The sequence below is a fragment of the Equus przewalskii genome, chromosome 31 (genome assembly GCF_037783145.1).
Source record: "Equus przewalskii isolate Varuska chromosome 31, EquPr2, whole genome shotgun sequence".
Taxonomy (NCBI): Eukaryota; Metazoa; Chordata; class Mammalia; order Perissodactyla; family Equidae; genus Equus; species Equus przewalskii.
Genome location: NC_091861.1, coordinates 8470138 through 8486438, shown reverse-complemented (window position 1 = coordinate 8486438; position 16301 = coordinate 8470138). Strand labels below are relative to the sequence as shown.

General features: G+C 41.5%; 1 protein-coding gene across 1 annotated transcript in view; it reads left to right on the top strand.

The window, feature by feature from the left end:
• The window catches only part of DNAH14 (dynein axonemal heavy chain 14), a 417787-nt gene that overhangs the window by 110120 nt on the left and 291366 nt on the right, over positions 1-16301 (top strand). The window contains exons 16-17 of the mRNA XM_070602297.1: positions 6415-6581; positions 7321-7665. Of these exons, the coding sequence (XP_070458398.1) occupies positions 6415-6581; positions 7321-7665 (512 nt within the window). The remainder of the gene's footprint in view (positions 1-6414; positions 6582-7320; positions 7666-16301) is intronic.

Sequence of the window (16301 nt, the reverse complement as noted above, 5' to 3'; positions counted from 1 at the left end):
TTGTCCACTGTAGGTCACAGCAGAGCTATGGGTATGTTCTGCAGTCTGTGGTTAGCTCACCTAGCTATGCTACTTTTGCCAGGGTCTTCCAGCCTTGTGATTGCTGAGCAGGGCCTGTCTACTAGTGCTATGCAGAGGCTTTCGCTGAGGCTGCTGTGAGACTTAGAGTTTCCCTCTGGGCCACAGAGCCAGGCCTCTGGAACTCCACCCAGCCCCAGACTACTCCCACGGGATCTCCAGGAGCCCCTTGCCCCGTCTTTGGGACAGCCAGAGTCCACGAGTCTGGTGGCGGCTGGCTGGCTGCTGCCCTGTCTGGGATTCTGCTCTTCGGGACCCATCCGGAGTTCTGAATGCTGGTTGGGGCCTCTCTGCTAACGGCGAGTAGAGGCTTTCCCTGCCGCCAGTGCAGGACCCTGGAGTTTTCCCCTGGGCTGCGGAGCCAGGCCACTGGAACTCCACTCAGCCCCAGTCCTCTCCCAGGGGATCTCCGGGAGCCCCTTTCCCTGTCTGGGGGACAGCCGGAGTCCGTTAGTCCAGTGGCGGCTGGCTGGCTGCTGCCTTGCCCGGGATTCTCCTCTTTGGGACCCTCCCGGCGTTATGAATGCTGGGCGGGGCCTCTCCACTAATGGCTTTCCCTGCCACTGGTGCAGGACCCTGGAGTTTCCCCCTGGGCTTAGGTGTAATTGAGGGGGGCTTAGGTAGGGCTGTAGTCACCTGTTTCCACCGTCGCTCCTCCAGTGTGCGCACACTCCTGCCCTTGATGTGTGGCAGTGCTATGGGGGAGTCTGCTGGAAGAAAGCCACTTGCAGGTACTAGGCTGTTCGGGGCTCGGGGGTTGGAGAGTTTTCACCTGTCTCCCCCTCCTCCTCAGGGGAAGTCCGTCTGCCTTCCGATGTATAGCAGCATGGGTCACTCAGGCATCCTGAGATGCTATATGGATATCCTTTGTTAAGCAATGAATGTCCAGTTAGTTGTAGATTCGAAGGGGCAGAGGCAAAGAAGAGTACTCACTCCACCATCTTGGTGACGTCCCTTATTTGATTTCTTTTTGCAATACTTATTATACTTACTTACTATACTTTGTAACTACCAACACCTGCTAAGTTTCTTCTTTCCCCAAAACTGGCTGAAATGTAATCAGCATGTCCCTTGAAATCTCAAATTTATTTTTAAGTTTGCATTGTATTATTAAGATGAAACATGCATAAAAACATGGGTTTGTTTTAGAAAATCAAGAAATTTCTTGAAGTTTTTATATGCCCCTAGTTCCTTTTGAAGCAGCTAGGTAGGAGTTTCTTGGTGATTAAAATCCAGAGATATTTATATCTTGCAATATCATAGTCTTATAAACACCTATGGTCTCTTGTTGGGATGACTCTCCCACCCCCGTTTTTCTCAGTAGTCCATAGATTCGTTCCACTGCCTTCTAGCTTTCAGTATTGCAGATGAGAAATCTGATGGTCCTGTGATTTGCATTCCTTTGTAAACTTATTTCTGTCTAGTAATTTATCATTTGGAGTTAGAAACTTTACTACAACAAAGTTAGATATGTAGCATTCTATACTAATCATCTTAAAATGCAGTGAGGCTTCTCGGTCTGAAGAATTTTTCATCAGTCCTCCCATATATTCTTTTCTTCCCTCTGGATTGTTTGGCTTTCATCTTTGGATTGTGTGGATCTGAAGATCATTTCCATTTCATTTTTCTCTGTTACGAAATGTTTCTGCCATTTGATTTTTTTTTTAAAGATTTTATTTTTTCCTTTTTCTCCCCAAAGCCCCCCAGTACATAGTTGTATATTCTTCATTGTGGGTCCTTCTAGTTGTGGCATGTGGGACGCTGCCTCAGCGTGGCTTGATGAGCAGTGCCATGTCCACGCCCAGGATTCGAACCAACGAAACACTGGGCCGCTTGCAGTGGAGCGCGCGAACTTAACCACTCGGCCACGGGGCCAGCCCCTGCCATTTGATTTTGTGTAAGTTTTTATTGTAAGATAATTGGAGACTCATAAAGAGTTGCAAACATAGTACAGAGTTCCTACACACTCTTCACATGCTTTGTCTAACTGTGGTGCAATTATCAAAACTAAGAAATTATCATTAGTACAATAGTATTAATATAGTGACAGACTTTATATGGATTTTCCCAGTTGTTTCACTGATGTCCATTTTCTGTTCCAGGATCCAGTTCAGGATCTCACACTGCATTTACTTGTCTTGTCTCCTAAGTTTTTTCCAGTCTATGACAGTTCCTCAGTCTTTCTGTGTCTTTCATACTCTATAGATTGTCCATCAGTTTTGGATTGTCAGATGTTGGTCTCATGATGAGTTTGAGGTTAATCATTTTGGGGAAGCACACATAATGGTTGTCTGCCCTTTCTGGCACATCTTATCAGGTAGCACGTGATGTTCCTACGTCTTTTTACTGGTGATGGTAACTGTGATCACTTGGTTAAGGTGGTGTCTGACTGATTTCTCCACTGTGAAGTTACTATATTTCCTCTTCTGTTTAATAAATTTGGGGAGGGATATTTTGGGATTATGCAAATATCTTGTTTCTCCTGAAAATTTGCCCACTAATGTTAGCATTCACCAGTAGATCTTGCCTATTATTGTGTTGTTCCAAAAGTGATTTTCCTTTTCCGTCATTTTCTGTGCATTTATTAATTTGAATTCTTCTGTAAGGAATAGTTGTCCCTTCCTTTCCATTTCTTTATTTATTCAGTTATTTACTTATGTAAATATGGACTCACTGATATATGTATACATATGTATACATACATATATGTGTGTGTAAATATATTTACCTTAGACATAATGAAACATTTAAATCACCTATTATTTCAACTACCCTCATATAACAACTATTTTTGTTTTGTATTTTTGCTTTCATATGCATACATTAGTGAATTTTTTTTTTTTAAAGATTGGCCCTGAGCTAACATCTGTTGCCAGTCTTCTTTTCTTTTTCTTCTTCTCCCCAAAGTCCCCCAGTACACAGTTGTATATTCTAGTTGTAGGTCCTTCTAGTTCTGCTATGTGGGACACTGCCTCAGCCTGGCTTGATGAGAGGTGCTAGGTCTGCGCCCAGGATCTGAACGGGTGAAACTGCAGGCTGCTGAAGTGGAGCACGCGAACTTAACCACTCAGCCACGGAGCCAGCCCCTAGTGAAATTTATGTTTAAAATGTTTTGTTATCACTTATCATTATATCATAGACGTTTTCCACATTGCTGCATATTCATATATTCTCTTAATCATCATTTAGGTCACTGTATAATACTATATTACATTAGTGTTCCATAATATCTTAACCATGAATGTACCGCTAAACATGTTCATTCCTATAGACAATGTTGCAGTTAACATCTTCTGGCACATATCTTATGGCTTCTTTCGAATCTTCTCTTAGAATAATTCCATAAGAGTGAAACTGTTGGGTCAAAAGTCTTTCTCTCATTGATTTGTAGTTCTTTTGTATTGAGAAAATTAATCGTTAATCTTTAATATAAATTTTAAAAAATGTTCCTAGTAGGTTGTTTGGCTTGATTTTATGGTGATATTTTTTCCCATGCAGAAAATTATTTTTAAAGAATAACATTTCTAGAGCCCTTTAAAAAAGGCTTCAGGGTATTGTATCATAGTTAGAGATGCCTGCCTAATGACTATATTATAAAAAACATTCTCTCACTTGTTTTCTATTATGATTTCACTTTTATATTTAAATATTTGACTGCTCTAAAATTTATTTGGCATATGTGGTAAAGTAGGATTTCTTTTAATTTTTTTTCCCAGATGACTAATGATCTGTCTGTGCCAGTATCAATTATTGAATAATCCATTCCTCATCCCCACTGATTCAAAATGCCACTTTTATCATTTATTGTATTTCAGCATGTTTTTTATTTCATTTCTGGACTATACAGGTGGTCTGTCTGTAACTTATGTACCAGTACTATATGTTTTAATTATTGGGTAACTTTGTAATATTTTTAGCATCTATTATTAGCAGACTCTTCTTTTAACTTCTTTTTTCCCCAGAAATTTCCTAGGTTCGCTGATACTTGTTTTAGTCTTTGGACTATAATGCAATATTACTTTTACTTATTTTGTTGCTCACATTGCTCTGGCTTTGTTTTTGAAGATCAATTCTTTCCAAATGGTTCCTGTGCCCTTTCAGCATACCCCCATCCTTTTGTTGTGACCACTTTTTTAGTTTGTCACCACAGGATGCTTCGGGCTCATCTTGTATTTTCTCTGCCCTGGAATCCACGATTTCTCCAAGGAACCCTGGTTCCTTTCATTGGACAATGAAATTTAGGAACCAAGATCTAGACTCTAGATGTGCTCGTTACTACACAAGTGTCACTGCTTCTAGGCGTGTCAGTGAAAAGATCTAGAAAACATATGTGTATATACTAGCTCATGCATAACACACACATCTATTTTTATTTCTATAGCTATCACTTTTTTTGTTTTGTTTGAAACTATGAGTTCTTACTGATATCTCAGACCCCAATCCAGCACCTTAGAGTTCATTCTAGCCTAATCTCTTTCCTTACGTGTAATTTTTTTTGTGGTTTGAGAAGTCTGGCTCACATAATCAACAACATAGTTACTTATTGGTTATTCATGTAAAGTAATTTCATAATTGCTACTCCATACCTCTTTGAGAAACAAATGTATCAACTAAAGTACAGTGTTTGTGTACAGTTCTTTTTGTATCTGTCCTTACAGTTTCCAGTCAAAACACTGTTTTCCAAAGTTACTTAGGTCAACTCTTTCCCACTTTCTTCAGAGAGGTTGCATAGTTCATTTGTAATATAGTTATGTTAACTTGCATTCCCTCTTCAGTTCTCCCAACATCCTGGTTTATTTTTTTAAAATTTACATATGGTAAAAGTCACTCTTTGTGGCGAACAATTTTATCGGTTTTGACAATCACATATCTAGTATCAACAGTTCCATCATCCCCAAATTCCCTTGTGCTGGCCCTTTGTGGTTAAACCTTCCACATTCCCTTATTCCTGGCAACCACTGATCTGTTTTCTGTCTTCATATTTCTGCTTTTTCCAGAATGTCATATAAATGCATGTGGAGCCTTTTGGGTCTGGCGTCTTCCACTTAGAAAAATGCATTTAAAGTTCATCCATATTGTTGCATGAATCAATAGTCTGTTCCTTTTAGTTGCTGAATTATATTCTGTTGTCTGGATGTACTACAGTTTGTTTATCCATTCTCATCTGGGTTGTTTCCAGTTTGGGGAAATTATAAATAAAATTGCTATAAACATTCACATACAGGTTTTTGGATGAACAGAGTTTTCTTTTTTCTTGGGTAAATATCCAAAGGTGGGATTGCCAATTCGTATTGTAGGTGTATGTTTAATTTTATGAGAATTGCAAAGTGGCTGCATCAATTTGCATTCCTACCAACAATGTATAAGAGTTCCTGTTGCTCTGTATGGTTGTCAACACTTGGTGTTGTCAAATTAAAAAAGATATTTTAGCCATTCTAAACAGTGTGTGGAGATAGCTCATTGTGGTTTTAGTTTGCATTTCACTAATGACTAATGATATTGTCTGTCTTTTCATATGTTTCTTACATACATATGCTTATGTGTATCTTTTTTGGTCAAATATCTCTTTAGATCTTTTGCTTATTTTTTTTTTACTGGGGTATTTGTTTACTGATTGTTGAGTTGTAAGAGGTCTTTATATGTACTCTGGATACAAGTCCTTTATCAAATATAAATCTGCAAACATTTTCTCCCAGTCTGGGCTTTATCTTTTCCATTTTTTTCCACAGAGCTAAACTTCTTAATTTTGATAAAGTACCCCTTATCAATTTTTTTCTTTTATGGATTATGCTTTTGGTTTTGGATCTAAAAACTGTCTAACTCAAGGCCACACATTTTATCTATATTTTCTCCTAGATGTGTTTTATATTTAGGTATGTGATTAATTTTGAGTTGATTTTTGTATAATATATGAAGTGTAGGTTAAAGTTGTTTTGTTTTTTTGTCTATGGACATCCAGTTGTTCAGCTAGATTTTGAACTCATTGACTGTAGAGGCCATGTCTTCTAATCTTTGTATTCTTACAATGGTATAATGCTCTTCACATAGCATATACACTTCAAATTATTATCTTAATGATTTATTCTCAGTTTCTCTTATACTCATGCCTTGCCCCCACCCCCACCCAGACACCTGTGAGTGATTCTTTTGTTTTTAGAATATTAAATTCAAACTTTTACGCTTGTCTTTAAATTCCATTTATTAGTATAGAATACTATCTAACCCTCATAATAAACCAGCCTCGGTTTTCAGTAGTTCTAGATCTCATGGATAATTTTAAGATGTTGCTTTCGATGGGACTTCTGAAAATACTAATTTTTGAATTATATATTTTAGCTAAAATTACTCCTCTTTGCCAAGATCCCCGACTGACTATATTTACTGATTTGATTTTAATTATGAATTTACCTAATAAGATGGAAAATGTAAGAGACTATAAGAAGCAAACCAGATGGCCAGATTGTCAGACCCTCTTTGAAATGGATCCTGTCTACCAAAATAAAGTAAGTTTAAAAATAGTTTGTCTTAGGGAATATTTGGTTTAAGGAGCAGAAACCCATTGAAATTCTTAGATGAAAGGGATTTATTGAAAAACTAGAGTCATAATTTATGGCAACTGGAAAATTATTCCCAGCTTATCTCCCCATTTGTCTTCCTCATGATCTTTCATCTCTGTTCATCTCTGTGTACTTTTTTCCAGCTTCCACTATGAAAATGAGCTCTTTTATGGTTCCCTCATAATATTGACTTGCCATGGCCCCGACTTTTGCCATTACAATCTAACTGGATATTTTTGTTCAAATTTACAAGAGAATCTAATTGTCTTGGCTTGGGTCAGGAGTCTACCCTATCCAAAGTAGCTGTCTTGGGACCTGGGTGAGGTCACATAGTGTATAGAACTAGCCTTTTCTAGGGCTGTGCATAGAGCATATACACTAAAACAGAGTGACAAGCAGAGGAATAAATTAGTGGTTGTCTCTAGGACATGGCTCAAAATAATATGCTGATTATAAAGTTAAATAGCCAGTAAGCCTTTACATAAAACCATATATAAAAAAAGCTATCTACATTTTTAAAATTCTTACATTTCCAACATATTTAGTTATTTAGTAGAGGTTCTTCACAAAATGAACTCCACATAAAAGTGTTCTTTTAAATATTTTAACAGAACTGTTAGCATATTAGACCATGCTTTTTTCACTCTTAAAATTCTGACTAACTTTTTATCATTTTTACTTACAGATTGTGAGTCTCCTGACTATTATTGGTAATTCAGTGGGCCTAGTTAATGTTTATACCTCGAACTTCACAAAATATTTTACCATGGTAGAGAAGGCCAAAATCATGAGTATGAAAATATCGTCTATGGAAGAATTAACTTCAACACAGTTTAAAACCATGCTAACTAAATTCAGAAACTATCTTAGACATATTGTTAATATGGTCATTGAGAAGCGCATTGGTATTTTCAATGTTCTAAGTCTTGATTACCAGTCAGAATGCTTACCCTATGTTGAGAATATCATACATATGAGCCACAGCCTCTTGCAATCTGTAATTGAGAAAAAGAATGCAAATCTATTGGAAGTAAGTATTTTCAAAATTTCTATTGCATGAGAATCTTTATAGATTATAATTTTAAAATATGAACTTAGAAAACATACATGATAAATATTATCCTAAGAAAATTCCAGCATGTATTGCATTTGTTTGGGTCTTTGATCAAATGTTACTTCCTCAAAGAAAACTTCTCTGACCACCATATCCAAAATTGCACCCCATATCAATTTCCGCCTTCTTCCCCTGAATCATTGCGAAGCTTTAAGCAGGGAAATGACATGAGGCAATCTGCATTTTTGTAAGGACGCTCTGGCTGCAGTGTGAAGAATGGATTAAAGTGGAATAAGCCAAGAGGAAAGCTATGTCTGTAATCTAGGGGAGAGTTGATGATAACTTGAACCAGGGAAGTAACAATGTGGAATCTGAAAAGTATGTGGATTTGAGATATATTTAAAAGATAGAATAAATAAGATTTAGTTATTGATAGAATGTAAGGGAAAAGAGGAAGGAAGTAATAATGCTTTTAGATTTTTGGTTAGGCAGCAGGGTGGGCAGTGATGCAGTTCACTGGGAGAGGGAACATAGGGCTTGTTAAGTTATGTAATATTCAAGTAGAGATACCCAGATATACATGTCTGGATATCAGAAGAGAGTCTAGACTGGAAATATGTATCTAAATGATCAACATACAAGTGGTTATTGAAATCATCAGAGTGAATGAGAGTGGCCTTGTTAGTGTGTATGGTTAGAATAGAAAAGAACCTACAAGAGGACCCTGAAGAATATCAACACTTAGGGGGTATTGCTAGAGGAAGAGGAGCCTGCAAAATTTTCAGTGCTACAGAGAGTTTAAGAAAGGATTGAAAAGTGTCTCAGATGAAAGGTACTGTGTGCTGTATATAATGAAATATTATCTCTAGACCCACAACAAGACCATACAAAAAGTTACTCCCTATTTCATTTAAGATTGCATTCTCCAACAAGTATTAGAAAACCCAAAAAACAATGTTTATTAAAGAAAGTGTTTATTTCTCTCATGCAAAAAGAAGTCTGGGCGTTGGTAACCCAGGGCTGGTACAATAGCTATGATGCAAACAGGGAACCAGGCTTCTTCCTTCTTTCTGCTCTGCTCCCTTTGATGATGACTGCTGCCCCATAGGCACTGTGCTTATACTTTAGACACAAACAAGGGGGAAGCAGAAGAAGCAGGGTGGTAAATTTCACTTTACCTCTCCTTGCCAGAACTGAGTCAAAATGCCACCTCCAGCTGCAAAAGGACATGACTGAGATGATACATTTTAAGCTCCTCATCCTCTTTAGAAGAGGAGGGCAAGCAAAAGATTGGACGAGTTGGGTTTAGCCAACTTATAGTATCTGCCACAGTCCATCTCATTGGCTACTCACACCCTTCTTCCCATATGTTGACTTTTAGGGGACATAATAAATATTACCACTCTTACCTGGCTGAGTTTTGAACCAACTGAGAAATAAGAGAACAGATTAAGGCAGAAACAGATTTAAAATATTTCCTTTATTACTAATAAAGTGGACCCTGGAGTATATCACTTATATTTGCTTGAAATTAACCTCAAAACTGAAGGCCAGAATTAGAGAGAGCCTTAACCCACTCAACACTGGCTACCCTGAAAAATTACCAACCTCCTGGCTACAGTGAGTCCCTCTCACTGTACAACAGCAAGCAGAGAGGAACACGTACTCTTCGTGGACAAGCTGGCTTTTGAGAGGAAGGGCCTAGGCTGTGTCTGCTCAGTTCCTCCTTCCAAATTCATCAATCACAGAAGTCACTTCATCTTCCCAGGGAAACAGTGAATGTGGGGTAGAAGAGACACTAGGAGAGTTAGACCAGTGGAGCTCCCTCTTCACGGATAGAGACATCAAAAGTGGAGAATAAGTGTTGCTCCCTCATACTATACAGACCTTTTTTTAAAAAAAATAGAAGGCCTTCACCTCCTCCCCAAAGAAGACAAATCAGTTTCTCTGTACAGCTCGAAATTTATCATCTCTGGGGTATGTACGGTTCTCTTTATCAAGTGCAAGTGTGGTGCTTCGTGTTCTGGTGAACTATAAGTAAAAGACAAGGTATAAGCCCCCACTCATCCAATATAAACTGTTGTAGAAAGAACAGAATAAGGATAACTAAAACTCCCATCCTATGAAAAAGAAAATGGGGAAACAAATATCTAAAGTGAAGGGGAACCAGAATAGAGCCCAGTGGCCTCACTGAGTTGACATGGCTAAAATTTTCAGGTCAGAGTTCTATAAAGAAGAGAGCTCTGCAAAAGGAAAAAAAAAAAAAAAAGAAAAAAACCCTCAGAAATCTGGATAAAGGGTCCCATGACTTTTTACCAAGTAGAGTGACCAACTATGAACATAGAGTGAAAGTCCACAAATATGGGCCTAAACCAGCCAGGAGTTGTAAGCAGAATGATTTCAGAACTCACAGAAGTCAAGTTCCAACCAACCAGAGTGAAGGATCTCAGGGCTTGTACAGGGTATTCATGGAGATCCCAGAGAGTTTCACCTAAGTAATGGAGCTGATCTATCTCTAAAGGGAAGGCCGTTCTAAGTCTACTCTACCAAAGATTAAAAATAGGTGTCAAAAGTAGAGTGATGCAGCATCATGGTGGAGTGAGCTCTTCTCTTAGACTGTCCCTCCCAAGGTACAATGGAAAGGACATTCATAAACCAACAGAGGACATTCACACAACACAATAGACGTCTGAGACCCTCACAGCCATATGTTTGAAGGTGGAGGTGCTGGACCCTCCAGGAGGCAGTGGAAGGAAGTAAGGGTATATCCTTTCCCTACCCCAACTGCAGTGACATAGGGTGTGGGACTGTGTGTGGCTCTAAGAGGAGAGGGGGAGGAAACAGTCCTCTCTGGGAACACCTTCATTCTCCTAGTTCCCTCCCTTTCCCACTTGAAGGTGGGAAAGCTCCACACCAAGGATGCTAAGCAACCACAGGGGTGTATTCACAAAGCTGAGCAGCCCAGGAGGGCAGATAGTGAGGGCAAAGTGGGAGTGCCCCTGGGATCACACATGAAAGAAAGTGCCCCTCACCCCCCGGCACACCAGCTCTGCCAGTTGGCCAGAGCAAGGGACCCCTCCCAGAGCACTGGCACATGTGGTGTGTAAACCAACAAAAGCCAGCAGGCAAACGCAGATGGGCTCTGTAAGCATAACTTCCAAAAGAAAGGCACAACTGCCAGGGATCACAGTGGGCTCAGAATGCACAGCTCTGGCCCTCTGCCCCACAGTGGCAGTAGGTGGAATCTGCAACTAAATACTTCCACTATGCGCAGGCACAAATACACCCCATCAAATAGCATGAAGAGGTATATTAATACTCCAGACCAGAAGGACTCCAGAAAATATCCTACTCAGGAATGCAACATAAGGATTATAGGTATTCAAGATGGAGAAAAGAAGGAGAATGGAGCAGAAAGCTTGTTCAAGAAATAATAGCTGAGAACTTTCCAAACCTGGGAAAGCAGCTGGGATTACAAGTAAAAGAAGCTAATAGAAATCTTAATTATATCAATGTAAAAAGACCTTCTCCAGGGCATATATTAGTAAAACTGGCAAAAGCCAATGACAAAAAATATTAAGGGCAGCAAGGCAGAAGAAAATAACTTATAAAGGAACCCCTATCAAGCTTTCAGCAATTTCTCAGCAGAAACCTGACAGGCTATGAGAGAATGGAATGATATATTCAAAATTCTGAAAGACAGAAACTTTCAGCGAAGAATACTCGATCCAGCAAAAACATCCTTCAGATATGATGGAAAAATAAAACTTTCACAGATAAACAAAAGCTGAGGGAGTTCATCACCACAAGACCACCCCCCATAAGAAATGCTCAAGAATGCCCTCATACCTGAAAAAAAGAAGGGGTTTACAAAGCCTTGAGCAAGAAGATAAATAAGCAATATCAGAAAATTGTAGCTCTCTATCAGAACAGGTTAGCAAACAACTATAACATTAAAGATAAAGGGAAGGAAAACTTCAAAAATAACTATAATCACTGAATTTTAACCACAAACTCACAACACAAAATGGAATAAATTGTGACAACAATAACAGACAGGGAGGAGGAAAGAGATGGAACCTGCTTAGACTAAGGAAATAAGAGACTGTCAGAAAATAGACTATCTCATCTACAAGATCATTTATACAAACCTCATGTTAACCAGAGAACAAAAAATCAGAACAGAGACACAAATGATAAACAAAGAGAAAACTGAGAAGACCATCATAGAGAACCACCAAACTGAATTGGTAGTCTGAAATACAGGGGATGAGAAACAAGGGAAATAGAGAACAACTGGAAGACAATGATAAAATGGCAGCATTAAGCCCTCATATATCAGTAGTGACTCTAAATGTAAATGGATTGAATCCTCCAATCAAAAGACACAGAGGGGCTGGATGGATTAAACAAGACCCAACAATATGCTGCCTCCAGGAAATACCTCTCAGCTCTAAAGACAAACACAGGCTCAAAATGAAAGGCTGGAAGATGATACTCCAAGCGAATGGCAAATGAAAGAAAGTGATGGGGCTGGCCTAGTGGCTAAGTGGTTAAAGTGCCACTCTCTCCACTTCAGTGCCCTGGGTTTACAGGTTTGCATCCCAGCTGTGGACCTACTCCACTCATCAGCCATACTGTGGAGGCATCCCACATACAAAGTAGAGTAAGACTGGCAGAGATGTTAGCTCAGGGCTAACCTTCCTCAAGCAAAAAAAAAAAAAGGAAGATTGGCAATAGATGTTAGCTCAAGGTGAATCTTCCTCACACACAAAAAAAGAAAGCAGGTGTTGCCATACTTATATCAAACAAAGTAGACTTCAAGATAAAAAAGTCAATGAGAGACAAAGAGGGGCAGTATTTATATAAATAGATACTGATAAAAGGGGCACTCCACCAAGGGAACATAAGACTTATAAATATATATGCACCTAACACAGGAGCACCAAAGGACGTAAAACAACTATTAATAGGCTTAAAAGGAGCTATTAATAGCAATACAATAATAGTAAGGGATCTCAACACTACACTTACATCAATGGATAGATCAACCAGACAGAAAGTCAACAAGGAAAAAGTGAGATTAAATGAAAAACTAGACCAGATGGACTTAATAGATACATAGAGAGCACTCCATGCAAAAAAGGCCGAATACAGAGGAGGAGATCGAAGATGGCGCCATGAGTAATCCTCTTTGTCTCTCCCCCTTCGAGTCTACAATGATTTGGACACATCGCTTAACAAAGGATATGCAGACAGCATCTCAGGACGTCTGAGAGACCCACGCGACTATACATCAGAAGGCGGACGGACTTTCCTCCGGGAGGATGTGGAAATAGGTGAAAAATCTCCGACCCCGACCGAACAGCCTAGTACCCGCAAGTGGCTTTCTTCCAACGGATGCCCCCAGAAGATCAACACACATCTAGGGCAGGAGCGAGCACACAACAGAGGAGCGACGGTGGAAACAGGTGACCAGAACCCTACCTAAACCCCCTGCAATTACTCCTAAACGCAGAGGGAAACTTTGGAGTTGCACACCTGGGCCCGCGGGGAGATCCCGCCTGGTGTTCGCGGCACCCGGAGGGTCCCAGAGAGAGTCGCTGAGGGTACGGAGGTCCCCCGGCTGCCACTGCCTGCACGGTGGGGCTAGGGATTGCCGGAGATCTCCGAACAGACTGGGGCTGGGTGAAGCTCCAGAGGCCGAATCCGCGCCCCGGAGGGGAAGCTCCAGAGTTCCGCCCGGGCAGCAGACAAAACTCTCTGTCTGCCATTAGCGGAGGGGCCACGCCCAGCATTCATGGCTCCGGGAAAGTCCTGGAGAGAATCCCAGAGGGCGGGGCGACCCCCAGCTGCCGTTGCCCGCCCCGTGGGGCTAGGGATTGCCGGAGATCTCGGAGAGGACTGGGGCTGGGGGAAGCTCCAGAGGCCGGCTCTGCGCCTTGGAGGGGAAGCTCCAGAGTTCTGCCCGGGCAGCAGAAAAAACTCTCTGCCTGCCTTTAGTGGAGGGGCCACGCCCAGCATTCAACTCCGGGAAAGTCCCGGAGAGAATCCCAGAGGGCGGGGTGACCTCCAGCTGCCGTTGCCCACCCCATGGGGCTAGGGATTGCCGGAGATCTCGGAGAGGACTGGGGCTGGGGGAAGCTCCAGAGGCCGGCTCTGCGCCTTGGAGGGGAAGCTCCAGAGTTCTGCCCGGGCAGCAGAAAAAACTCTCTGTCTGCCATTAGTGGAGGGGCCACGCCCAGCATTCACAACTCCAGGAAGGTCCCGGAGGGAATCCCAGAGGGTGAGGTGACCCCAGGCTGCCGTTGCCCAGCCCGTGGGGGCTGGGGATTGCTGGAGATCTCGGAGATCTCAGAGAGGACTGGGGCTGGGTGAAGCTCCAGAGGCTGGCTCCGCGGCCCAGAGGGGAAGCTCCAGAGTTCTTCCCGGGCAGCAAACAAAACTCTCTGTCTGCTGTTAGCGGAGGGGCCATGCCCAGGATCCACAATACCGGGAGGGTCCCGGAGAGGAGAATATCAGGCAGGGCAGCAGCTGACCAGCTACCTCTGAAGTCAGGATCTCCGGCTATCCCCCAAGACAGGGCAAAGGGCTCCCCGAGTTCCTGGGGAACAGGACTGGGGCTGGGGGGAGTTCCAGCAACCCAGCTCCGTAGCCTAGGGGGAAACCCTACAGGCTCACAGCAGCCTCAGGGAAAGCCTCTGCACAGCACTAGTAGAAAGCACCCATCTGGCAGCCACAAGGCTGGAAGACCCCGGGACAAAAGTAGCATAGCTAGGTGAACTAACCACAGACTGTAGAAGATGCCAATAGCTCTCCTGCGACCCATAGTGGACAAGCGAGATTTTGTGGGTGCCGACAGCGGCAGAGCGACAAATATAAGTGATCCCACTCCTGGCCGCTGGAAAAGCCCATAACACTGTTGCAGACCCCAAGGAGGGAGCACGTCTAGGTGGGCTGCAACAGTAGGCACCACCAGCCTGAAGCCCCCCTGTGACAGCCCCCACGGCAGAGGAGGGAATCCAAAGGACCACTGGGACTACGAGGAGGGGCCCAGGCCCAGTTAGCAACTGCGGACAGGGTTCCTGGTTGGTGCAGTATAAACAGCTGCTCCCCCACCGCAGCAGCTGAAACAAGTGAAAGGAGCAACTAAACTCTATCTCTATGCGGAGGCACAAATCAACAACATCAAGCAATATGAAAAAATACATTAAATCTCCAGAACAGAAAGAAAATAACAAATACACAGAAAACAATCCCAAAGAAAATGAGATATATAACCTAAATGATGATGACTTCAAAACAGCCATCATTAAAATACTCAATGAGTTAAGAGAGAATTCTGACCGACAACTCAACGAGTTCAGGAGCTATGTCACAAAAGAGTTTGATACGATAAAGAAGAACCAAAGAGAAATATTGGAAATGAAGAACACAATAGAGGAGATTAAGAAAAATCTAGATGCTCTGAACAGTAGGGCCGATAATATGGAGGAAAGAATTAGCAGTTTGGAAGATGGCAATATAGAATTGCTGCAGGCAGAGGAGGAGAGAGAAGCAAGACTAAAAAGAAATGAAGAAACTCTCTGAGAATTATCAGACACAATTAGGAGATGCAACGTAAGGATTATAGGTATACCAGAGGAAGAAGAGAAGGAGAAAGGGGCAGAAAGCCTATTCAAAGAAATAATGGCTGAGAACTTGCCAAATCTGGTGAGAGAGATGGATCTTCAGGTGACAGAAGCCAATAGATCTCCAAACTTTATCAATGCAAGAAGACCAACTCCACGGCATATAGTAGTGAAGCTGGCAAAAGTCAACGACAAGAAGAAAATACTAAGGACAGCCAGGCAAAAGAAACTAACCTACAAAGGAACCCCCATCAGGCTATCAGCAGATTTCTCAGCAGAAACTTTACAGGCTAGAAGAGAGTGGAATGATACATTCAAAAATCTGAAGGACAAAAATCTACAGCCGATAATTCTCTACCCAGCGAAAATATCCTTCAAATACGATGGAGAAATAAAAACTTTCCCAGATAAACAAAAATTAAGGGAGTTCATTGCCACAAAACCTCCTCTTCAGGAAATCCTCAGGAAAAGCCTCATTCCTGAAAAATCCAAAAAAGGAAAGGGGCTACAAAACCAAGAGCAGAGGAGATAAGTAGAAGGACAACAACAGAGAGTAGCAGCTCTTCATCAGAACAGATTAAACCATGGGACGAGAAATAAAGGAAATTGAAGAAAACCGGAAAACAAGACACAAAATGGTAGTGGTAGGCCCCCACATCTCAATAATCACTCTAAATGTAAATGGATTGAACTCCCCAATCAAAAGACACAGAGTGGCAGGATGGATCAAAGAACAAGACCCAACAATATGCTGCCTCCAGGAAACACACCTCAGCCCCAAAGACAAACACCAACTCAGAGTGAAGGGATGGAGAAAAATACTCCAAGCTAATAATGAACAAAAGAAAGCAGGTGTCGCTATACTAATATCAGACAAGGTAGATTTCAAAGCAAAACAGATAAAGAAAGACAAAGAGGGACAGTATATACTGATAAAAGGGACTCTCCACCAAGAAGACATAACACTTATAAATATATACG